The 26,307-nt window shown below is 45.3% G+C and overlaps 1 protein-coding gene across 1 annotated transcript in view; it reads left to right on the top strand.

Annotated features, from left to right (window-relative positions):
- The first annotated feature begins 1,225 nt into the window (after positions 1-1,225).
- The window catches only part of LOC116976272 (endothelin-2-like), a 66,226-nt gene continuing 41,144 nt past the window's right edge, over positions 1,226-26,307 (top strand). The window contains exons 1-2 of the mRNA XM_033026031.1: positions 1,226-1,645; positions 8,841-9,015. Of these exons, the coding sequence (XP_032881922.1) occupies positions 1,591-1,645; positions 8,841-9,015 (230 nt within the window). The 5' untranslated portion in view covers positions 1,226-1,590. The remainder of the gene's footprint in view (positions 1,646-8,840; positions 9,016-26,307) is intronic.

Below are 26,307 nucleotides of genomic sequence, written 5' to 3'. Positions count from 1 at the left end.
GACCAGCCATCCCAGCACATGAGCACTATCCTTCACACGCTAGGGATAATTTACACTTATGCCAAACCAATTAACCTACAAACCTGTACATCTTTTGAGTGTGGGAAGAAACTGAAGATCTCTAAGAAAGCCCACGCAGTCACGGGGAGAACGTAAAAATCCGTACAGACAGCACCCGTAGTCGGGATCGAACCTGGGTCTCTGGCGCCGCAAGTGCTGTAAGGCAGCAACTGTCTGACGGAGAAGACAAGATAGAGCAGGAACGTCTTGGAAGCAGTGGGAGATTTGAGATCGAGGATTATAATTTGGTTACCATTGTGGTCATGCCATATGTGGTCTACAGCGACCTAATACTCTGAAATACCCTCTCAACCGATTCTCTTTCCTCTGTCCAAATACTCCTTAAAACCTATCCCTTTGACGAAGCTTTTGGTCACGTCCCCTGTAAGGTGGAGGCACAAGAGACTGCAGATATGTAAACTGTTGCAAGAATCACCGTACAGAAGAATACAGAGGTGTCTCTGGTGTGTAACTAGATGAAAAATCCACAGGTCTGGACAACTGGTTGAGAGGTAATATTTTATACATATCCATCGCACCTGCCTGTATTAAATTAAAAATATATATCTTTCATGATCTGAACATTACTGACAAGGTCAGAGTTTATTATCCATTCAAGAGTCAACCACATTGAATGGTCTTTAGGAAGGAACTGTAGATGCTGGTTTAAACCGAAGATAGACACATAAAGCTGAGGTAACTCAGCAGGTCAGACAACATTTCTGGAGAAAAGGAATAGGTATTCTTTCTCTTCCCCCTCTCTTGCCATCCATTTCTCTACATTCCCTCGTTCATTCCTTCTTTCCCCTTCCATCGTTCTCCCTGTATCTCTTTTCTCCATTATGGCCCACTCTAGCTTGTTCTACCTATGCCCCACTCCCTTCCCTTCAATTATCCCTCTCTCCTTCTCTTCTCACATTCCCTCCCTCCGGCGTTATTTAATCATAGAGTTATGTAGCATGGAACCAACGTCTTGACCATCTTGGCCAATGTGCCTACCTGAACTAGACCCATTTGCCTACGATTGGCCCATATCCCGCCAAACCTTTCAAATCTACGTACTTGTCCAAACGTACAAGACAAGACAAGACAGGCCGGGGTGAGATCGGAACTCTGGGGGCGGTTACAATCTCGTCGCCCTTCCCTCTCTCCCTCCAGTCCAAACCAAGCCCCACTCTCCCTCCTCGCACACTAACCTGGCACTAGCAGGTGGCTGACAGTGTGACGCTTTCGGTATTCGCTGTTGGTTGAAAAAAAGTTATTCGCAGATAGGGTTACGGCTGAGGGAGGAGCTAGGAGCTAGCGAGGGAGAGAGAGAGAGAGAGGGGGGTGGGAGAGAAGGAGCTTCCTGTTTGTGAGAATTGCTTGCGATATATATTTTTAAATCACAAAGGTCCACCGCAGTTCATAACCTACAGATGTGGCGGGAGAAGAGAAGAGAGCGTCTGTAGAGAGCAATTCTGTGCAGGACATCTGTGCTACCAAGTCTCGACTCGTCCTTCTGACAACTTTTTTTAATTTCTTGTGGAAATGAATGTCCTCATCTTCTACGTGTTGGCGGTCACCTCGCAGTTGGCTCCGGGAGGTGAGTTGGCTTCGTATTGCCGTCGATATTCGCCGGTCAAGCGCCTTGTCAGGAGTTTGATACTCTCACCAAGCCTTATATTGCATAAGCGACACGGTGCGAGAGGGTTTAAACAAAAGTGCGTGGTGCTACACTGTACACGGGTCTGTTATTTGACGAGTGCAATGAGTTAAAAGAGTTAACAGCATGACATTTAAAAATGACAAATGGTACCCCCTTGAGCACTCGCTGTCAGATCTTGCAACTTAATTTTGTCTCTGCATGTCTCTGGGGCCAGGTGTTAACATTCTTGCGGCGTTAAGAAAACAGCATCTAGGTGTTTCAGACTAATTCTACATCCCCAGCCCCCCTTTTAACTCCACACCTTTGAAATGCCTGCATTTCTGTGAAATTCGGTCTTATTCGGCTTTCCGCGCACTCCCCTCCCTTTGAAGTCGGCAGGAAAAGGCTGCTTTCCCATGGAAATGAAAGATATCTGAAACAGCAGGCAGCCCGCGGCTTATCTGCTGTTTGCAGTGCAGGGAAGGAAGCCTTTTTCCAAGCCGTCACGTTGAGGATGAAAAAGTGGCCGTGTTTCTGCGACAGGTGACAGTGCTGCGGCCTGCGGAATGTGCTCGCCACGGACTATTGATGTCTGGGGATGGTTGGCCGGGACATTCCCGAGCCTCTTCGAAGTGGGGATCCCGTGATATCGTAGCCGAGGGCTGGCGCTGGGAAAGAGCGCCCGGTAATGGAGTGGCAACCGAGTGTTGTTGGAGAGGGAACCACGCCAAAAGTGCTTTAACTTGAATAAGATCACGGTGGGAAGTCCATTAGTCCCTCTGGTTTGTGAATGCCACCAATTTGTCAAAACTACATCAATTTGCTCTGGTCTTTTTTCGCCTCCAGTCCCCCACCAAACCCTACTTTCAGTCCGAAGAAGGGTCCCGGCCCAATGCGTCACCTATCCTTTTTCTCCAGAGGCGCTGGCCGACACGCTGGTTGCTCCAGCACTTTGTGTGTGTGTGTGTGTGTGTGTGTGTGTGTGTGTGTCTCTCTCTCGCTCTCTCGTCAAACCTCATCTCTTTCCTATAGTTTATTTTGGTCGTTTGCCTGAACGTTTGGTTCAATGCGAGTTTTGTCTGATAAATTAGAGGCGATGTGCAGATAGAGCAACAACAAAAAACATAACAACGTGCTGGAAGGACTCAACCCCAGCTAGTTTGAGCTCATATCTCTGGATCAGCTCGTACCTTGCACAAGTGTCCCGTGTACCTTTGCTTCTAATAAGGCCAAGGCTCGTCCTGTCTGTGGACGCAAGGCTCTGGAGATAGTCGGGTGTCTTGGAAACAGCGTCTGCCCATCACCCCCCCCCCCCCACCACCCACACACAGACGCTGCCTGAGCCACTCAATCTCTCCAACAGTTTGTTTGTTTTTTACTTTGCTCGGATTCCCAGCATCTGTAGACTCCTGGGACTGATTCGCCAGCTTCTTTCGGAAGTCTGTAAAGTTGCCTCGTGAATCCCAGAGCACCGTCCTGTTACTTTGCTCTCAGCAATAAACCTGGAAATTGATATCCAAATGTATGAGAACGACGTTCGGAAACCAGCCCATATCGCGTAAACGCCAGGGACTTGCATATAGTATACTGGCAGAGAAATTCATCACGGAAACAGGCCTTTCGGCCCATCGAGTCCGTGCTGACGATCGTCCACTGATTCAATTTTATTCTACCCGCATGTTTACAACCCCCCGACACATTTAACGATTTACAATGCCGATTACTTGCCAACCAACAACTCTCTGGGATGTGTTTTGGGCGAAGAGAGGGTGTGGAGTGGACAGGGGAGGAGAGGGGAGGGTATTGGGGAAGAACCAGAGCACCCAGGGGAACCCCACACAGTCGCAGAAAAACAACGCGCAAACTCCACAACCATCGCCAAAGGTCAGGACGGGGATCGAACCCAGGATGACTGGAGTCAATCAATCAATCAATCAATCAATCAATCAATCAATCAATCAATCAATCAATCAAGCACTTTATTCATCCCCGAGGGGCAATTTAAAAGGGCGCATTACAGTAGTCTACCCGCTGCACCACTCGCAGCGTCCTTAACCCTTGCGTGACCTCTTCGATTGTATAATCTAGGGATTTCGGCCGTGGGGAGGAAAGCAACCAAGCCTGTCTCCCGCGTGAATTTGAAGCTCTTCAAAGAGGAGCAGGGTCATACCCCTCTGTGGATTGGCCAATGTCCATCCCATTATCAGCAATATCAAAACGGATTATCTGAACATTGTTACTTTGCTGTTCATAGGACCTTGCTGAGCACATTTGGCTACTCCGTTCCCCAACTGCGACTGTGGCCGCACGTCAATGGGTGTGAACAGTTCTGCGATGATCTTTCAAAAAGACAGACGAAAGCGAGAACAGTACAGCCCAGGAAACAGGCCCTTCTATCCTCTTGCTAAACATGATGCCAAATTACACATCTCCTTCATCTGCACATGATCCACATTCCTCCATTCCCTGCTAATCCACACACCTATCTATAAGCCCCTTAAACACATCTACTTTATCTGCTTCCCCTGCTGAACACCAGCACCCACCAGTCTCTGTGCTAAAAACCTGCCTGCACACCTCGTTTAAACCATCTCTCTCTGATAGTCATATAGTCTTATAGTTTCCTCCTAGCTCTTATCGGGCAACTGAATCATCCTACCACAACTGGAGTGCAGTCCTGAACTACTATCTTGGTGACTCTTGGACTATCTTTGATTGTATTTTACTGGCTATACTGTGCACTACAGGTTATTCCCTTATCATGTATCTGTACACTCACTGTAAATGGCTCGATTGGAATCATGTATTGTCTATCCGCTGACTGGTTAGTGCGTAAAAAAGCTTTCCACTGGACCTAGGTACGCAAGACAATAAACTAATATGGTGTGGAAACAGGCCCTTTGGCCCAGCTTACCCACACCAGCCAACATGTCCCATCCACATTAGTCCCATCTGCCTGCATTTGCCCCATATCCCTCCAAACACATCCTATCCATGTACCTGTCTAAATGTTTCTTAAACGTTGCAACAGTACCAGCCTCAACTACTTCTTCTGGCAGCTCGTTCCGTACACCCACCACCCTTTGTGTGAAAAAGTTACCCCTCAGGTTCCTATTAAATTTTTCCACCCTCGTTAAACCTATGTCCTCTGGTTCCTGATTCCCTTCCTCTAGGCAACCCGATCTATCCCAAAGACTATGCCCTCTAGTCTGACATTTCCACCCTGGGCAAAAACGTTCTGATTCTCTATTGCCTACCCTATCTATGCCTCCCGTGATTTAATATCCTTCTATCAGGTCTCCCTTCAACCTCAGAGAAAACAATCCAAATATGTCCAACCTATAGCCAATGCCCTCTAATGCAGGCAGCATTCTGGTGAACCTCTTCTGCACCCTCTCCAAAATTTCAACATTGTGAAATTGTAAAAGACTCCAAATGACACCACTCCCTGACTCGCCACTCCTCACTGTAATTTAAAGCATTTAGTTTAGAAATACAGCACGGAAACAGGTCTTTTGGCCCATTGGGTCCGCGCCGACCAGTGATCCCCGCATAGTAACACTATCCTACACACACCAAGCCAATTAACCTACATACCTGTATGTCTTTGGAGTGTGGGAGGAAACCGAAGACCTCGGAGAAAACCCATGCAGGTCACAGGGAGAACATACAAACTCCGTTCAGATTGCACCCGTAGTCGGGATCAAACCCGGGTCACTGGCGCTGTAAGGCAGCAACTCTACCAATGCGTCACTGTGCTGCCCTTACCAGATATCCATTACCAGAGTCCATTAATCTTCTGACTTTACATACCTCATCTTGTTTGAGCTCATATCTCTGGATCAGCTTGTTACCAATGCAATAACTAGACCACCACACAACTGTGCTCCCCCAAAAGCTATTGATAATTGAATGAAGAATTTGGGATTCTAATGCTGGAAATTCTCATCAAGGCCAGTGGACCGGATTGCACCCAGCCCAGCCCACATCTTCCATTTCCCTCTCCTTTCATTTTCTGCCAGCCATTGCACACAACGGAGTTGTCCGTGACCCTCCACTAGGCTTGTGGTGGTGGAAGCAGAGGCCCCCGGTCACATTCACCGAGAGGCCCCCTCCAAACACACTTAGAGCCCTGCCAACATCTCCAGAGACACCACCCACATCCACTCAGAGCCTGCTCTCATGCCTACCAAAAGGCCCAGGCCACAGAGGAATTATCTGCCGCAGAAGGCAGTGGACGCCAATTCACTGGATGTTTTCGAGAGAGTTAGATATAGCTCTTAGGCCTAAAGGAATAAAGGGTTATAGGGAGAAAGCAGGAATGGGGTACTGATTTTGGATAATCAGCCATGATCATATTGAATGGTGGTGCTGAATGGCCTACTCCTGCACCTATTTTCTATGTTTCTATGTTTCCCTGCCCTCGGCTTAAGGCTCCTCCCATGCCCTGCATAGGCTGCTCCCATGCCCTCCAGTGGCCCAGCCACACACCGAGAGGCCTTGCCCATGCCATCAAGGTCCTGCCAACACACACAAACCTCCACCCCAGAATCTCTGCCCATTGTTAGCAGGGGAGCCTCTTAACAGCATACTGATAACAGAGACTCTTTTCCCTTTTCTAAATTTATCACACTAGAAAAATGAGGGACTGTTTAAAACATGTAATTAAAGTAATTTAAAGCCACGTCTAAATTATGTCAATTTGAAATGTCGTCATTAAGATAAAGTAAGAAAAATCAAACTTGTTATATTCAGGTAAAGTACTGATTCAAGCCCCAACAGATATATCAGCTCCAGCTGGCATTAACCTGAGGACCCAGATATGATAGAGCCCTGTCCCTCAGCTCAGTATATAACCTGTGCCACTGGTCTCAATGCCAACTGACCTCCTATATATCCCCTACTTTCTAGGGGACCAGTTGTGGTCGCAGTTGTAGGTGGCACAGTGGCGCAGCGATAGAGTTGCTGTCTTACAGCGCCAGAGACCAGGGTTCGATCCTGACTACGGCAGCTGTCTGTATGGAGTTTGTACTTTCTCCCCGTGACCGCATGGGTTTTTTCCGAGATCTTCGATTTCCTCCCACACTCCAAAGATGTATAGGTTTATTGGGTTAGTTGGCTTGGGTTTGTATACTTGGTATAAGTATAAATTGTCCCTAGTATGTAGTCTTGTGTTAATGTACGGGGATCGCTGGTCGGTGCGGACTCGGTGAGTCAAAGGGCCTGTTTCCGCGCTGTATCTCTAAACTAAAACTAAACTAAAGTCAAGTGCCTTGTGATACTCTTGCTGCGTTTGAGTATTTAAACATTTTACTTATTCACTTTTCACATCTTTGCATCACTGGCACATCAGCATTTATTACTCGACTCAAATTATCCCCTTGGGAATACGTTGGGTCTTTGAGATTCAAACATATGTGGTGAATCTGGAATCCCGTGTAGGCCAGAAAGGGAAAGAAAGGTAAATTATCATTGAACCAGATGGGTTTTTACAGCAATTTAGTGTTTGTTGTGCTCCTCATTACAAATATCATAACTCTCAGATTATTAACTGGATTTAAATACCACAATGTCCTGTTCAACTCTAGTGGCTGAGTTATAGGGCTTATATAATTAAGTTGGAAGGGTGCAGAAAGGACTCACAAGGATGTTACCAGGACTGGAGGACTTGAGTTGAAAAGAGAAGTTGGGATATGCTGGGGCATTTTACTCTGGGGCATTAGAGGTTGAGAGGTGATCGATCTTATAGAGGTTTATAAAATAATGAGGGGCATAGATAAGGTGAATGCTCACAGTCTTTACCTGGGTGGGGGAGTCTAAAGTTAGTGAGCAATGATTTAAAATGAGAGGTGAAATATTTGAAGGGGGCCTAAAGGGGCATTTAAAAAAAACATTATTAGGGGGGTATAGGGGTGCTGCCGTAGAGTTATGCCCCTGTCCCACTTCGGAAACCTGAACGGAAACCTCTGGAGATTTTGCGCCCCACCCAAGGTTTCCGTGCGGTTCCCGGAGGTTTTTTGTAAGTCTCCCTACCTGCTTCCACTACCTGCAACCTCCGGCAACCACCTGCAACCTCCGGGAACCGCACGGAAACCTTGGGTGGGGCACAAAGTCTCCAGAGGTTTCCGTTCAGGTTTCCTAAGTGGGACAGGGGCATTACAGCGCCAGAGACCCAGGTTTGATCCTGACTATGGATGCTCTTTGTACAGAGTTTGTACGTTCCACCTATTACCACGTGGGTTTTCCCCGGGTGCTCAGGTTTCCTCCCACACTCCGAAGACGTACAGGTTTGTAGGTTAATTGGCTTCTGTAAATTGTCGCTAGTGTGTAGGATAGTCTTAGTGTACGGGTGATTGCTGGTCAACGTGGACTCGGTGGGCTGAAGGGCCTGTTTCCGCGCTGTATCTCTAAAGTCTAAAGTCTAAAGGTTAGTGGGTATGTGAAATGAGCTGCCAGAGAAAGTGGTAGGGAGAGTGGTACAATTACAAATTTTAAATACATTTTGACAGGTTCATTGATATGAAAGGTTTAAGAGGGTTATGGGCCAAATGCAGGCAAATGGGATTGGCTAGAGACACTTTGGTCAACACGTCCAAGTTGGATTGAAGGACCTGTTCCCATGCTGTATAAGTTGATTACTTTATCATTCTATAACAACTGTGTTGGAATTTGAACTCTAGACTCTGGATTCTAGGCCATTGGACTCCAGTCATTACCATGTCCCTGGACACAATGCAGGTCTCATTATGAGCTTGGATTAGTGAAGCTCCACAGACAGCAAATAGCAGTATAACCTGCATATCCCAAATTCCCTTATGACATAGAGGGAGACCATTCAGTCCATTGATCCTATGTCGGCTCATAGCAATTTTTATATACACACTGGGGGCAATTTGCAGTGGCCAATTAGGCGACTAATCCATATATTTTTGGGATGTAACACACGTGCAGTTACAGGAAGGTAATGCAAAATCCACATGGATTGGTTGACATTGGATGTCATGGATTGGACCCAGGTCTCTGAAGTGTGAGGTAGCAGTTCTACCAGTAGAACATGTGAAGCATTAACTAGTACATTGTAAGCATGCACAGCCAGCACCAAGTTCTGTTGAATAACTGCAAACCCCCTGACTTTTCCTTTTTGTTGCCGCAGTGAGTTCCAAGCCGCCTGCTGGAGCCTCGGTGGAGTCCGAGAGAGCCAGCTATCAGCAGTCGGAGCAGATGCACCTACATTCACGCCGAGAGAAGCGTTGCTCCTGCAGAAACATGCAGGACACAGAGTGCGTCTACTTCTGCCACGTTGGCATCGTCTGGGTCAATACCCCAGGGTAAGTGATCACTGTGGCTGGCAGAGTTCACCACCCTGTACCTTTGGATGGCTTCCTGTGTTCATCTGCTGTGGGGATCCCCAGACCAGCGTCCCATCTCTCACCTTCGCTAGTCCAATAGATTGGAGTTTGTCTTTTCTTGCACCTTTTGCTCCCTGATTTACATCTACTCTAGGTTAAACAATGCGGCACGGTGGCGGAGCGGTAGAGTCGCTGCCCTATAGCACTTGCAGCGCCGGAGACCCGAGTTTTATCCCGACTATGGGTGCTGTCTCTACAGAGTTTGTACTTTCTCCCCATGACTGCATGGGTTTTATCTGAGATCTTCGGTTTTATCACACACTCCAAAGACATGCAGTTTTGTAGGTACAATGGCTTGGCATAGATGTAAATTGTCCCTAGTGTGTGCAGGATAGTGTTAATGTGCAGGGATCGCTGGTCGGTGTGACCCGAAGGGCCTGTTACCGCACTGTATCTCTAAACTAATCTTAATGCCTCAGTTTAAAAAACTTTGATTTCAAATCCCACTATGACATGTCCCTATTCATCTCTATAATGTCCTCCAGTTCTGTAACCCTGAGAAATCTTTCATTCTGCCTTTAGCTCGCACTATTATAGTGTGGTTGCCTAGTATCAATAATAATTTATTGTATTATAGTTAATTGTACACTTATTATTGTGTTGCGTTAACATTTTGTACAACTGCAGCAAGTAAGAATCTCATTGAACCAGTTTCGATGCATGTGACAAATTGAACACTCTTGTCTTAACTCTTAATCATTCCTGATTTCCATCAATCCACCTGCCCTAAACTCTGAAATTCCCCCTCCCTACACCTCTCCATCATTCTCTTCTCTCATCTTTTCAAATGCTCCTTAATATTGACCTCTTTGTTCAAGCCTTTGATCATTTGCACTAATCGCTCTGCCTGTGACTCTGTCAGATTCCTTTTGTGTAACACCTCGGCTTGTTTGTTTTGCGAAACCAGGCACCAGTTCAGTCCTGCTGCACTTCAAACAGGAGCATAACTTTTAAGAGTTATGCAAATTATCTGAATGCCAAGGAAATTTGACAAACTTGTATAACTTTACTGGTCAGGTCTCTGCCAGGGCAGTGTCTCAGTTGCTGGCACTATAGTTTAGACTGAATGCCAAGGTCTTGAAGAAAGAATAGAGAAGATTTACTGGAATGCAATGCAGGAGTTAGCATTAGAAGCAGAGGGAAAAGTGATGCTCAGACTATTCTTCAAACAGCAGAAAAGGCCAAAACTGGGTTTACACATTCACTTTACATTAGGAAAGGGTTTGGGTTCAGTTTCTAGAGTCATAGAACTATACAGCATGGAAACTGGCCTTCCGGCACAACTTGTTCGAGCTGACAAAGATGTCTAATGGGCTAGTCCCAAGTCAAGTAACTTTTATTACTATAGCACATTTAAAAAATAACTCTCGTTGGCCAAAGTGCTTTACAATTGGTGAGGTACTAACGTTATACAACATTGGTTCATAGATTAAGTACATACATAAATATATACATATAGCCATCCCTCAGACGACGTCAAGAAAGGCTTGAGAGTAAAGATGAGTTTTAAGTCTCGACTTAAAGGAGTCGATGGAGAGGGCAGTTCTGATGAGAAGAGGGATGCTGTTCCACAGTCTAGGAGCTGCAGTCGCCCCTGAGCTTATGCCTAGAGCGTGGGATGTTCAGTAACCCCAAGTCGGCCGATCTGAGGGACCTGGAGGTGGTGTGGTGGGTAAGCAGACTTTTGATGTAGGTGGGGGGACCCGTTAAGGGATTTGTAAACATAAAGGAGGATCTTGAAATTTATTCGGAACCGTACAGGGAGCCAGTGGAGAGAGGCCAGAATTGGGGTGATATGGTTCCTTTTTCGGGTGCCCGTCAGGAGTCTCGCTGCGGCGTTTTGGACCAGTTGCAGGTGGGACAGGGAAGATTGGCTGATGCCAGTGGAAAGGAGTTGCAGTAATCAAGGCAGGAGGAGATAAATGTGTAAATGATCTTTTCAGTGTCGTCAAACTGGAGGAATTGTTTTATTTTAGCTATCGTCCGATGCTGGAAGAAGCTAGCTTTTACCGTGGTATTGACTTGTTTGTCAAATTTCAATGCTGAGTCAAATATCACGCCAAGGTTTTTGAAGTGAGGTTTGAGTAATGGGGTAAGGCTTCCAAGGCTGCCTGCTATAATTTTGATTGAGTCCGAGGGGCCGAGACGGATGACTTCAGACTTACTCTCGTTTAGTTGGAGGAAGTTCTGGGCCATCCAACACTTTATATCCTCGAGGCAGTGGATAAGGTTAAGCAGATTTGATCATTTTTTGGGCTTCAGGGGGGGATAGAGTTGTGTATCATCTGCATAGCAATGGAAGGAAATGCCGTGCCTTTGAATGACTTGGCCTAAGGGGAGCATACACAGGGAGAAGAGAATGGGGCCAAGGATGGAACCTTGTGGAACCCCACAGCAGAGGCTAGCTGGGGAGGAGAATGAGTTGCCTATGTTAGTAGAGAAATTCCTACCTTTGAGGTAGGAGATGAACCAGCTCAGGGCAGTGCCATCAATACCAACCCTGTACCGGAGACGGTCAATTAGGATGGTGTGGTCGACAGTATCAAATGCTGCGCTGAGGTCGAGAAGGAGCAGGATTGCACCGTCGCCGGAGTCAACGGTGGGTCATTATGTACCTTCAACAAGACAGACTCTGTGCTGTGGTGGGCCCTGAAACTCTGTGCTGTGGTAGTCTCACTTACCTTGCATCTGGCTCAAGTCTCCCAAACCTTTCTATCCAGGTACGTCCAAGTGTCTTCTAAATGTAATAATTGTAGATACCACTACCACTTCCTCTGGTAGATAGTTCCATATATTCACTGCCCTCAGTATAAAAAAAGGTGCCCCTCGGGTTCCTTTTAAATCTTTCTCCTGAAATCTATGCCCTCTATATTTTGATTCCCTTGATGTGGGAAGAGACTGAGGCTACTCACCTTGTCTATGTCCCTCATGTTTTTATAAATCTCTGTAAAGTTACCCTTCAGCCTCCTGTACTGCAAAGAAAGAAGCTATCCAGTCGCTCCTTATAATTTAACCCCCCCCTCCCCCTCCTCAGACCCTGTGACCTCCCCGTAAATCATTTTTGCACATATTCCAGTTTATTGACATGTTTCCTATAGCTGCGCGACCATAACTGTGCACAGTACTCCAAAGGTGGCCGTATCTATTGTACAGCTATAGCACATAGAACATAGAACAATTTGTCACAGAAGCAGCCCAGGTCGGCCCACAATTTCTATGCCAATTGCGATGCAATGTTAAACTACTCTCCCCTGCCTGCATGTGCTCTATGTGAGCTTGGAGAGGCACAGTATGCTGAGTGAGTGCAGATGAGTGGTAGAACCTGGGGAAGCCAATGTGAATATGAGAATAAAATAGGATTAAAATGGGTTATAGAGAGATATGCACAGAAACAGTTATTTGACCCCCGACACTTTGATGAACATCAATCACCCATTTACAGTATATTTTTTGCTCGCGCTACATTTTCATATGTTTCTCCCCACCCCCACACACCTCCGCTCCACTCTCCCCTCCACTCTACCACCCGCTCCAGATTCTATCACTCAATTATAAACCTAGGGCAATGTGTAGTGATCAACTGTCCAACCGACCCGCACGTCTTTGAGATGTGGGAGGAATCCCAAATGGACGCAGGGAGATCTTGCAGACTCCACACAGAACGGGCATGATGGGCAGCATGGACCTTGGTGGGCTGAAGGGCCTTTTTCCATATCGTATGGAAAACAAGACAGCAAAAACAAGGGGGCAGATTATTACCTCAATGGGGATAGGTTAGGTAGGGGGTAAGTGCAGCGAGACCTGGGTGTCCTTGTACACCGGTCAGTGAAAGCTGTCGTGCAGGTACTGTAGGCAGTGAAGAAAGCTAATGGAATGTTGGCCTTCATAACAAGAGGATTTCAGTATTGAAGTAAAGAGGTTCTTCTGCAGTTGTATAGGGCTCTGGTAAGACCACATCTGGAGTATTGTGTGCAGTTTTGGTCTCCTAATTTGAGGAAGGACATCCTTGTGATTGAGGCAGTGATTGCATGTAGATTCACGAGATTGATCCCTGGGATGTCGGGACTATCATATGAGGAAAGATTGAAAAGACTAGGCTTTTATTCACTGGAGTTTAGAAGGATGAGGGGGGATCTTATAGAACAATATAAAAGTATAAAAAGGACTGGACAAGCTAGATGCAGGAAAAATGTTCCCAATGTTGGGCGAGTCCAGAATCAGGAGCCATAGTCTTAGAATAAAGGGGAGGCCATTTAAAACTGAGGTGAGAAAAAACATTTTCACCCAGAGAGTTGTGAATTTGTGTAATTCCCTGCCACAGATGACAATGGATGCCAAATCACTGGATGGATTTAAGAGAGAGTTAGATAGAGCACTAGGGGCTAGTGGAATCAAGGGATATGGGGAGAAGGCAGGCACGGGTTATTGATTGGGGACGATCACCCATGATCACAATGAATGACGGTGCTGACTCGAATGGCCTCCTCCTGCACCTATTTTCTATATTTCTATGATTCTTAAGGGTTCAATTTGTGTTGTATTGATGTGTATACCACATGCCCTACTAGTTACAAGTACCTACGGCAGTCACCTGTGCCTGTCAATGTCCCATTTGTGAGTCACGGAGTTAAGTTCACACATAGAGAAGAAAGGAAGCAGAGGCTGTTTAAAGTGCAGAGGGCTGGGAGGAGGATGCACAACAATGCTTGGGAGTGGGTCGGATCGTCCCGTTTAGTGCTGCCTATGATGTCATACTGACAAATTGAACTCTGCTTTCTTCAAGACATTCCGCACAGTGAGAGTTATAAAACTAATTGCCATGAAATGGTCCATGAAATTGGGAGCCAACGACTGACTTCCTCTCTCTCTGCTTTACAGGCTAGCTGAGTCGATGAAGGCTCTATCTGTTGGCATATGGATTGTGTGCTTGTGTGCATGTGTACCTGCATGTGCTTGCGCATGTGTTTACAGTTTACAGTTTAGTTTTTTGTCACAAGTACTGAGGTACAGTGTAAAGCTTTTGTTGCATGCTATCCAGTCAACAGAAAGACAATACATGATTACATTCGAGCCATCGACAGTGTATAGATACATGATAAGGGAATAACGTTTCATGCAAGGTAAAGCCAGCAAAGTCCAATCAAAGGTACACAAAAATGCTGGAGAAACTCAGCGGGTGCAGCAGCATCTATGGAGCGAAGGAAATAGGTGACGTTTCGGGCCGAAACCCTTCTTCAGACAATCAAGATAGTCCGTGGGTTACCAATGAGGTAGATAGCAGTTCAGTGACTGCTCTCTGGTTGTAGTAGGATGATTCGGTTGCCTGATAACAGCTGGGAATACCTGAATCTGGAGGTGTGCGTTTTCACACCTTTTGCCTGGTGGGAGTGGGGAGAAGAGGGAGTGGCCCATCCTTGATTATGCTGCTTGATTATGTTTGCAAGAGTACAATAGCCTATGCATCCAAATATTAGCAGTCATGTGTGCATGCATGTTCGTGCGCATGTCTGTGTGCATAGGTGTATCCAAGCGTAGTTGTTTCTGTGTGTACATGCGCATGGGTGTCAATGTGTGCGTGTGCACAGGGATAAAGAAACTGCCAATGGCTCTAACATTGTGAGTCTCACACTCATGATGGTGTCATAGTGAGCTTACTGAATTAGAAAGTGGAGGCATTAATTTCAATTTGCACACTCTGGAGTAATGCCCTCAGCTTGGTGGAGATGAGAACAAAATGACTGTTCAGCCTCCATGTACATTGCAAACCTGATGCCTATAAATTGGGTACATGAACCTTTCAGTTTATACACAATTTAAAGCTTAAAGATACAGGGTAGGAACAGGGCTTTTGACCCGCTGAGTCTATGCCGACCATCAATCACCCGCACACTAGTTCAATGTTATCCCAATTTCATGTCCTACACACTAGGGGTAAATTACAGAAGCCAATTAACCTACACACCTGCACGTCTTTGGAATGTGGGAGGGAACTGGAGGATCCAGAGAAATCCCATGCGGCCACAGGGAGAATGTGCAAACTCTGCACAGACAGCACCCGTAATCAGGATTGAACCCATGTCTCTGGCTCTGTGAGGTAGCAGCTCCACTGCTGCACCACTGTGTCACGTATGCATATAATTTAGCCTGTGCGCAACAGTGAGAGTGGTAAGTCAACATTCTTCTAAATGATATGGCTTCCACAACATTCATCATGTAAGCATTTTTTTTTTAAGTAATAGAACAGAGTGGATATTTCTAGGACAGTCAATGAGTACACTTCCTTGTGGAAAAGTTTGCCACAACACTACGATTTTGAAGTATTCTTATCTTTGCCAAACCTAATTGAAATGGAAGGTACACAAAAATGCTGGAGAAACTCAGCAGGTGCAGCAGCATCTATGGAGCGAAGGAAATAGGCAACGTTTCGGGCCGAAACCCTTCTTCAGACCGATAGATTAATAGAAATTGATCTATCTTAGATGGGGCGGTGAATATATGGAACTATCTACCAGAGGAAGTGGTAGTGGTGGCTACAATTATCACATTTAGAAGACTCTTGGACAGGTTCCTGGATAAATAGTTTAAGAAGGAACTGCAGATGCTGGAAAACCGAAGGTAGACAAAAAAGCTGGAGAAACTCAGCTGGTGAGGCAGCATCTTTGGAGTGAAGGAAATAGGCAATGTTTCGGGTAAGACTGAAGAAGGGTTTCGACCTGAAACGTTGCCTATTTCCTTCGCTCCATAGATGCTGCCTCACCCGCTGAGTTTCTCCAGCTTTTTTGTCGACCTGGATAAATAGGTTTGGGAGATATGAGCCAGATGCAGGCAAGTAGGACTAGCCCATTACATTTATTTATCAGCAAGAACAATTTGTACCGGAAGGCCTGTTTCCATGCTGTATAGTTCTATGACTCTAGAAACTGTACACAAAACCTTTCCAAATGTAAAGTGACTTTGTAAAACCAGTTGTGGCCTTTTCTGCAGTTTGAAGAATAATCTGAGCATCACTATTCCCTCTGCTTCTAACGCAAATCCCTGCTTGCATTCCAGTAAATCTTCTCCACTCTTTCTTCAAAACCTTGGCATTCAGTCTAAACTATAGTGCCAGCAACTGAGACTGCCCTGGCAGAGACCTGACCAGTAAAGTTATACAAGTTTGTCAAATTTCCTTGGCAGACAGATAATTTGCATCAAATGTAAAAGTAATGCTCCTGTTTGAAGGGCAGCAGAATTGAATTTATGCCGGGTTTCGTAAAACAAACAAGCCGAGGTGTTACACAAAAGGAATCTGACACAGTCACAGGCAGAGAGATCAGGGCAAGTGATCAAAGGCTTGTACAAAGAGGTCAATATTAAGGAGCATTTGAAACCTATTTATGTTTGGCAAGGATAAAGGGCCTGTCCCACTTGGGCGACATTTTCGGCGACAGCCTGAAAAGAGGTTGTCGCGTCATGGTCGGGCCTCGATGCGGCGTGACGTGTGGTGACGCATGTAATGACGCGCGGTGATGCGCAGGTGACGCACGGTGTCTCCCTGTTGTTCCCATGAGGAGCAAGCAGAGCATTGGGGGTTCGAGTCCAACCGCTGGGGCCCGGTATCACATTTAGTTCAGAGATACAGTGCCCTTCGGCCCACCAAGTCCGCACCGACCAGCGATCACCCGCACACCATCCCACATACGCCAGGGAAAATTTATACTTATCAAGCCTATCAACCTAGAGTTAGGGTTAGGGTTAAGGGTAGGGCTAGGGTCACGGTAAGGTTTCTTCCCGCACTCCAAAGGTGCACAGGTTTGTATAAATTGTCCCTGTGTGGTGTGTGGGATAGTGTGCGGGGATCACTGGTCGTAGGCTGGGTCCATGAGGGGAGGGGGGTTGGAGAAGGGGGGGGAAAGAATGGAGCAGGAGGAAGGGAGGAAGAGGGGGAAGGGAAGAAGGAGGGGAGAGGGGAGAAGGGTAGGGGTGGTGGAGGTGGAGAAGGAGGGATGGGGTGGGAGGGGGAACATAGAAACATAGAAAATAGGTGCGGAGTAAGCCATTCAGCCCTTCGAGCCTGCACCGCCATTCAATATGATAATTGTTGATCATCCAAGGAACAGAGAGGTGGAGGGGAGTTCAGTCCACACTCACTGAATCCATCCCTGTGAAATGTTAGAGACGGTGATTGGATCTGGAAGTGGACCAAAACATTTGTAAATAAAACTGAACGACTCAGACATCTTTTCGTTTGCACAATTGATTTTTTTGTATTAATTTTAATATATTAATATTTAAAATCCATGCATTGAAGGAAAATTGTTTTACAGCCCATCTGTGGTCCCTAACCCTAACCCTTGCCGTAACCCTAACCCTAACCCTGACCCTAACCCTAACTGGGCATCACCCGCAGGACAGCATGCATCAGCGTGTTTGTCATATAACTGACGGTTTTACGGGCGTCAGTCACTGACACTCACAGTCGCCGAAAAAATCGCAAAGTGGGACCGGCCCTTAAGAATATGCCATGTGTGGGAAGGAACTGCATATGCTGGTCTACACATGCGTATTTGGGATTTAATCAATAAGTACGCTTAATAGGAGATATTAAACAGATCCAATCTCACATTAGATCTTTTGTGCAAAGGGGACATAAATTTAAGGTGAGAGGGACAAGATTTAATAGGAACTGGAGGGTCAACTTCTTCAGTCAGTGGGTGGTGGGCATGTGGAAAGAGCAGCCAGAGGATGTAGTTGAGTAGGCAATATAATAGCAATTAAAATACATTTGGAGAGATAGATTTAGTGGGATATATGGGCCAAATGCAGCAAATGGATCTATCTTAGATGGGGCATATTGGTTGCTATGAGACTGAGAAACGTAGGTCTGATAACAATGATTTAAATGCAAAGAAATTGAATTATGATGATGGCTAGACATCAAAAACATTTCAGCAACCAGTGAAGTATGACAAAAAAGAGAAAGCAAAACTTACTAATGAGAATAAACTGCAAAAAGGTTTAAACACAAAAACTAAATGTTTCCATTCCATGGTGTGCTGCAGGGAATGATGCCTGGTTTATTTTTAATTATCATTTATATTAAAAATGTAGATGAGAATGTATTGGAATGGTTAATAAGTTTGCGAATGAAGCCACAATTGTTGTATAGTCGGCAGTCATAAAGGTTATCTAAGATTAAAACAGGACAAGGAATGGTAGATAGAATTTACCTTGGAGAAGTGCAAGGTGTTGCACTTTGGTAGTCAAACCAAGGCAGGACTCACACAGTAGGACACTGGAGGGTGTTGTGGTAGAGGGAGACTTAGGGTACAGATACGTAGTTCTGTGGAAGTGGTGACACAGCTAGACCAGGAAAGTATGTGGCACACTTGCCATCATCGGTCAGGGCTTTAAGTACAGGAGTTTAGTTTAGTTTAATTTACTTTAGTTTATTGTCACGTGTCAACATCATCAGGAAACTTGCAGGCAACAGCTGGGGATCCAATGCACACACCCTCTGTACCGCAAGCTTAGCCCTAGTCTACTCAACAGCCAAGTTTTGCTCAACAGCTTGGGCTAATAGCTGCCACACCAAACAAGTTGACACTGTCCTTAACTCTGCAATGCGGGTCATCATTGGGACGCTTAAGTCAACACCTTTGCAGTGGCTCCCTGTCCTCTCTCATATCGCCCCTCCCAGCATACACAGGAGAGGATGTTGAAAGATTGGTGCACCATCAAGGCTAACCCTGACATTCCCATCCATCCTGACTTGTCCAATCTGCCCTGAAGTCCTGCAAACCCTTCTGGTCTTCCGTTAAATCTCTGGAAGACTTTGACTCCAAGACTGAGTGACGCAGAGCCTGGAAAGATGCCAACACCAACAACGGAGAGGTCATCACAGACCCCATAGAGAAACCATCGAGTTTTGACGTCCATTGCAAGCAATGGCTAACCCTGAACAGAATCCGCATCCTCCATGCAATAACAGCCCATCACCTGCATAAGTGGGGGATGACAGACAGCCCTGCTTGTGACTGCGGACATCCAGACCAGACCATCAAACACATCATGAATGACTGCTCACTGAGGCTTTTCCCTGGGGGCATGAAAGCCATCCACCAAGTAACTGATGCTGCCCTGGCCTGGATGTCTACCCTTTATCTACAACTTTAGGCTGTGCACGCCATACGCAAGAAGAAGAAGAAGTGTGCCGAGATATAATGAAAAGCTTTTGTTGCATGCTATAGCAGCAGTCGTCTGAAGAAGGGTCTCGACCCAAAAGGTCTCCCATTCCTTCTCTCCAGAGATGCTGCCCATCCTGCTGAGTTACTCCAGCTTTTTCTGTCTATCTTCAGCGGAAAGACTATACATGATTACAATTGAGCCATCCACAGTGTACAGATATATGATACAGGGAATAATGTCTAGTGCAGTTAAAGTCCAGTCAAGTCTGATTAAAGATATTCTGAGGGTCTCCAGTGATATAGATGATACCGCTCAGGACCACTTTATAGTTTTTGATAAGATGGTTAGTTGCCTGATAACAGCTGGGAAGAAACTGTCTCTGAATCTGGAGGTGTGTGTTTTCACATTTATGTACCTCTTGCCTGATGAGAGGGAGGTGTTGGGATGTCATGAACAAGTCTTTGATGAGACCACACATGGAGAAGTGTGCAGTTCAGGTCGTCAAACTATAGAAAGGATGTCATTAAGCTGGAAAGAGTGCAGAAAGGATTCTTAAAATTTTCCCAAGACTGAAGAGCTTGAGTTTAAAGAAATTGGACAGACTGATTTTTTCCCCCCCAGTGCTTATTATGTTGAGGTTTGATCTGTGAGGGGCTTATGAAGGGCATAGATAAGGTGAACAGTCTAAGTCTTTTTTCAACGTAAGTTTAAAACTAGAGCGTAAGGTGCCTTACAGTGATGGGGAAGATTTAAAACAAACCTGTGGACCATCCTTTCCACACAGTGGGTGGTGGGTTTATGGAATGAGCTGCCAGAGGAAGCTGTGGAGATGGGTAGATTTACAATGTTTTGCACAGGTAAATGGATTGAAAACATTTTGAGCATTATGGACCAAATGCAGGCAAATTGGACCAGTTGGTGGGCATGGATGAGGTGGATCAAATGACTGATTTCTGTGCTGTATCTAGGGTCTATCAGGTCAGTCGTCTGTCTCCTTCACTCCCAACAATATTGGCCCATCCAATTTTTTCCTTCTTACACAAAATCTCCTGTCCCGGCGACACCCTTGTGAATCTTTTCTGCATCCTTAACTTTTCTGCATCACATTCTTCCGATCCAGGGATATGGATAATTTAAGTTGGCAGCAATTTAAGTTGGCAACAATTGGACAGATGGAGTTTAATGAAGGATATTTAGAGGATTCCCACTCTGTTGGAAATAATACACTACTACATGATAATACACTACTAGGAAAAGGGGAGATGCAGCGAGACCTGGGTGTCATGGTACACCAGTCATTGAAAGTAGGCATGCAGGTGCAGCAGGCAGTGAAGAAATCGAATGGTATGTTAGCTTTCATAGCAAAAGGATTTGAGTATAGGAGCAGGGAGGTTCTACTGCAGTTGTACAGGGTCTTGGTGAGACCACACCTGGAGTATTGCGTACAGTTTTGGTCTCCAAATCTGAGGAAGGACATTATTGCCATAGAGGGAGTGCAGAGAAGGTTCACCAGACTGATTCCTGGGATGTCAGGACTGTCTTATGAAGAAAGACTGGATACTTGGTTTATACTCTCTAGAATTTAGGAGATTGAGAGGGGATCTTATAGAAACTTACAAAATTCTTAAGGGGTTGGACAGGCTAGATGCAGGAAGATTGCTCCCGATGTTGGGGAAGTCCAGGACAAGGGGTCACAGCTTAAGGATAAGGGGGAATCCTTTAAAACCGAGATGAGAAGAACTTTTTTCACACAGAGAGTGGTGAATCTCTGGAACTCTCTGCCACAGAGGGTAGTCGAGGCCAGTTCATTGGCTATATTTAAGAGGGAGTTAGATGTGGCCCTTGTGGCTAAGGGGATCAGAGGGTATGGAGAGAAGGCAGGTACGGGATACTGAGTTGGATGATCAGCCATGATCATATTGAATGGCGGTGCAGGCTCGAAGGGCCGAATGGCCTACTCCTGCACCTAATTTCTATGTTTCTATGTTTCTATGATGTTGCTATACAGAGGGATCTGGGTGTCGTCGTACATGAAACAGAGAAAGTTTCATGTATGACGAAGTTAGCACACATGAAAAGGAAGCAGTTAGAATACAAATTAAATGTTGGTCACACAGCAAAGAGGGTAGAGTTTAAAGGAAAGGAGGTGTGTCACAGTTCAGACACGATGCAGATGAGGACACACCACATGTATGCATGCACTTATAATCTCCTCTCTTAACGTGCATTGGAGGTTGTTCAAAGGTTGATCCCTGGCAAGTGGAGCTGTCTTATGAAGAATGGTTGAACACGTTGGGCCAATGTGCATCATTTGTGTTTAGGAAACTGACCAGTGATTTTGTTGAAACAAGGTTCTGAGCGACCAAATATTGGAGGAACTTAGCGGGTTGAGCATCATCTGTGGGAGAAGAAAGGATTTGTTGACATTTCGGGTTGAACTTTGCAACAAGACATTGACAATGGGACAAACAGTCTGAAGAAGGGTCTGTTGTCCCATTCTCCTAACCCTCCCTCCTTGTGGATCTTGCACTAATTATCTTTTAATCTGTACTTTCTCTGTATCTGTAACACTGTATACTGCACTGCAGTTATTTTTCTGTTTTCACTATTTGTTGTGCTTGTGTATGGCTTGATTGCACTGATGTACATTATAGTATGACTTGACTGGATAACACACAAATAAAGTTTTTCACTGCATCTCGGTACACATAACAATAATAAACCAATAGCACTTTATTGAACCAATCTGTTGATGATGAATACTGAACCAGATTTGTATACATAAATGCAGGAACCATATTTTTACATCACGTTAGATCTGTTACACACTTTTCACAACATTATTTTTCAGAACAGTATTAGATTTCTAAACAGAGCATGTTTATTCTTCTATATCCCAAACCATGTGCTGGCTGAGTGGTACGTGTGGCCTTTTTACAACAGTATTAGATTTCTAAACTCAGAGCATGTTTATTCTTCCATATCCCAAGCCATGTGCCAGCTGAGTGGTACGTGTGGCCTTTTTACAAGGAATGTAGTGCACCAGTGAACGATGGGTTACAAGTACAAAGTACTAAACCTATCCTGAATAATACAATTCCCTGCTTAATCTTGCAGTTATATCCCATTTATAATTTCTAACATCCCTACTTGCATCTGTTTGGGCCTGATGTTTCTGGAATACAGCCAGAGATCACCATCTTCCAGAGAGCTGCCATCGCTGGCTAACCAATAACATGGTCAGCATGGTGGCACAGTGGTAGAGTTGCTGCCTTACAGTGCCAGAGACCTGGGTTCGATCCTGAATACGGGTGTTTTCTGTTTGGAATTTGTACGATCACCCTATGATTGCGTAGGTTTTCTCTGAGATCTTTGGTTTCCTCCCACACTCCAGATGCACAGGTTTGTAGGTTAATTGGCTTGGTGTAAATGTAAAATTGTCCCTAGTGTATGTAGGATAGTGTTAATGTGCGTGGATTGCTAGTCGGTGCGGACTCGGTGGGCCGGAGGGCCTGTTTCCGTTGGTATATCTCTAAAATAAACATCCTGCAGCTGGCTGTGCTTGTTTCCACCAGGGAACGGGGAACAAGCATCTTTAACTCATTGTCTTTGCAGTTCTCACTCACCTGTCAATGGCACATTTCTCTTATCTTTCTCGCATTTTCACAGGACGTGTCAGCTTTCAGAATGATCACGTTCACCCACCTACTTCCCTGCAACCTAGTCTCTCTCATGTGTCACAACTACTCTTTTTGCTTCTTCTACCTATACCAGGTGGTATTTTGCAAATGCCAATTAACCTACCAACCAGGCGTTACCTGTGCAACTCCTTTGGTGTTAGAAGACTATTTATGTTCATGGTTTCTATTTTGGCATCATACCATAAATCTGCAGCTTCAAGAAGGGTCTTGCAATTAGACAGGTACATGGTTAGGACAGGTTTGGAGGGATGTGGATCAAACGCAGGCAAGTGGGACGAGTGTAGATGGGACATGTTGGTCGGTGTGGACACGTTGGACTGAAGGGCCTGTTTCCACACTGTATCACTCTATGGCTCTATGACCTGAAATGTCACCTATTCCTTTTCTCTAGAGATGCTGCCTGACCTGCTGAGTTACTCCAGCATTTTGTGTCTATCTTCGGATGCTTTCTATCTTGGCTTTCTCTACTTCTGCTACTTTGAACACCTTGAATGCAAATACTTGCCATCTTATAGTCGAGCTGATCACAAGCCTTCAATAGAAGCATCTCGCTGCAAAATGTCAGATCTGGTCCTGTTGGAATGTGATCGGCTCATTACAGTGCACACCTTTCGAGTTCGTTAAAACTCGTTTAGTAGAATTATGACCACTTGCATTCACCATTCTCGTGCATTAGTTCCCTCAGGTGTGCTGTATGTTCTGACACGTTGAGGAATGAAAGCATTTATGTATTGGACTAGGCTAGGCGTGAATGTCCCGGGGAGCTGAAGCATACGGCATGTTTTATTTTTCCACTCCCCAAGACATGTGCTGGCTTAGTGATAGAGTGCACACTCAGTACACAGAATATAATGACGATGCGGTAGAAGCAAAAAAATGATATAGTTCTTTACTTATATAGCACGACTCAATTTTACAATACTATAACATTTAGACAATAGACAATAGGTGCAGGAGTAGGCCATTTCCCCCTTTGAGCCAGCACTGCCATTCAATGTGATCATGGCTTATCATCCACAATCAGTACCCCATTCCTGCCTTCTCCCCATATCCCCTGACTCCGTTATCTTTAAGAGCCCCATCAAGCTCTCTCTTGAAAGTATCCAGAGAACCGTCCTCCACCGCCCTCTGAGGCAGAGAATTCCACAGACTCACAACTCTCTGTGTGAAAAAATGTTTCCTCATCTCCGTTCTAAATGCCTTACCTCTTATTCTTAAACTGTGGCCCCTGGTTATGGACTCCCCAAACATCGGGAACATTGCAATTATATACCATGCAAAATTATGCTGTGAAATCATCTCCAAAGATCTTTCCAACCACAATGGAAAAGATATGACAAGTACAGATTGATAATGTTCTGATGGTCACTAAAACCAACTAGGACAACGTGTTGCAGAAGGCGTACAAGAGATTAATCGGGATTTTGCCTGGGATGGAGTATTTCCGTTAAAAGGACAGACTGGAGAAGCTAGGTCTGTTCTCCCTAGAGTGGAGGAGTTTAAGAGTGGACATGTTTGAGATATATAAAATTATGAGGTAAAAACAGTACATAGTGGGGACAGTAGAAAACTTTTTCTCATGTCAGAGTGTATAAAACTAGAGGACGTGGATTTAGGGTAAGGGATAAGAGATTTAAAAGAGATCTGAAGTGACTGTCTTCACCCAAAGAGAGTTTAGTTATAGTTTAGTTTAGAGATACTGCGTGGAAACAGGGGCTTTGGTCCACCGAGTTCGCACGGACTAATGGTCACTGGTTCCACCCACACTAGGGACAATTTACAAAAGCCAATTAATTACAAACTCTACAAACTACAAACCCGCACATGTTTGGAATGTGGGAGGAAACCGGGTGCACCCAGACAAAACCCACGTGGTCACAGGGAGAACATGCAGGGAGAGATAGACAGCACCAGTACGCTGTAAGGCAGCAACTCTACAACTGTGCCACTGAGCACCAGGAATACATTGCTTGAGAAAGTATCAGGTAGCATTTTAAAAGTGACCAGGAATCATCTAAGCAGAGAAGGTTATGGACCAAATTCGGACTCTGGGATGGCTTGTTTCTCTGCTGTATGAAACTCTTTGAACGTGAGGAGAAATGGTCAGGGATTTGGGTTCAGATAAAATTCCGACAGATGCGCCAGCCACAAAGTTCAGAAGCAACTCCAGCACAGAGAGAAATAGTTGATCTTGGGCTGAGCACGCTGCAAGTTGATGCAACTGGAGTAAAAGTGGAAGCAATCACGAAAGCAAGGAATTCTGTAAACATTGTGGAACATGGAATGTCTCCTGGCATGGTACATGCAACATATTTGCTCGATCTTGCAACAACATTGGCAACATTATACAGGTTGTGAAAGAATAACAAAGAATGGCAATGAGGCCGAGAACATCAAACGAGGTAATTTATGGAAGGTGAATGTCAGAAATTAGTCTTCATCAGTTCACTGTGGTGCCACGCATTTGCTGAACCTTGCGTTTGACTTCGCTTTATAGAATAAAAGCCGCAATGTCGTGCATACCTGGGAGAGGCGAGCGCCTCCCATGTTACAAAAAAGGAACTTTGTAAGCACCCTTTATGGGTGACTATTTGCATACCTTGGCAAGGTATGCAAGCAAAGAATTTCACTATGACTTGTCACATGTGACAATAAATTATTCTATTCTATTCTGAATCCTATGGATCTTCTACACATTGTGTACACCTGAGCTTGGGACTTAGATCAGGGATGATCTGCCTGCCACCTGGTTGAAGAGAATGGGCAAGATGGGATCATTCTACCTGGTGAGATGTGGAGGAGCTATCTCTCTTCAACCTCCACTTTTAGTTCTCTCCTGCTCCCTGCTCTTTATAAACCCTCCTCATCTTTCACTCTACTCCCCCCTGTCTTCAGCACTCTCCATTTGATAAAGTGTGCTCAGACACACCTCTCGCTACCTGCACCCTCCCCTCTGAGTCACACACCAGAGTAACGAGCAGAAGGTTTACCTTGGCACTCTGGGTCAACACCAAGGCAGAGCTGGTCTGCCGGGAGAGCAGTAGCGACTCCTACAGCACCACTCAATAGTCAGCAGTGAAGATCTGGACAATGTAATGGGGACAGATCATATGCTCATTGCAGTTAGTAGGCGCTTATTGTTCAAAACTGCGTTACAACTATGACTATTCCATCACTTCAACTGTCCTTCAAGCCCCTTCAAACATATTACAGTGCCCTCCATAATGTTTGGGACAAAGGCCCATCATTTATTTATTTGCCTCTGTACTTCACAATTTGAGATTTATAATAGCAAACATCACATGTGGTTAAAGTGCACATTGTCAGATTTTAATAAAGGCCA

This window comes from Amblyraja radiata, chromosome 8 (assembly GCF_010909765.2).
Source record: "Amblyraja radiata isolate CabotCenter1 chromosome 8, sAmbRad1.1.pri, whole genome shotgun sequence".
NCBI lineage: Eukaryota > Metazoa > Chordata > Chondrichthyes > Rajiformes > Rajidae > Amblyraja > Amblyraja radiata.
This window is presented reverse-complemented; position numbering and strand designations above follow the sequence as displayed.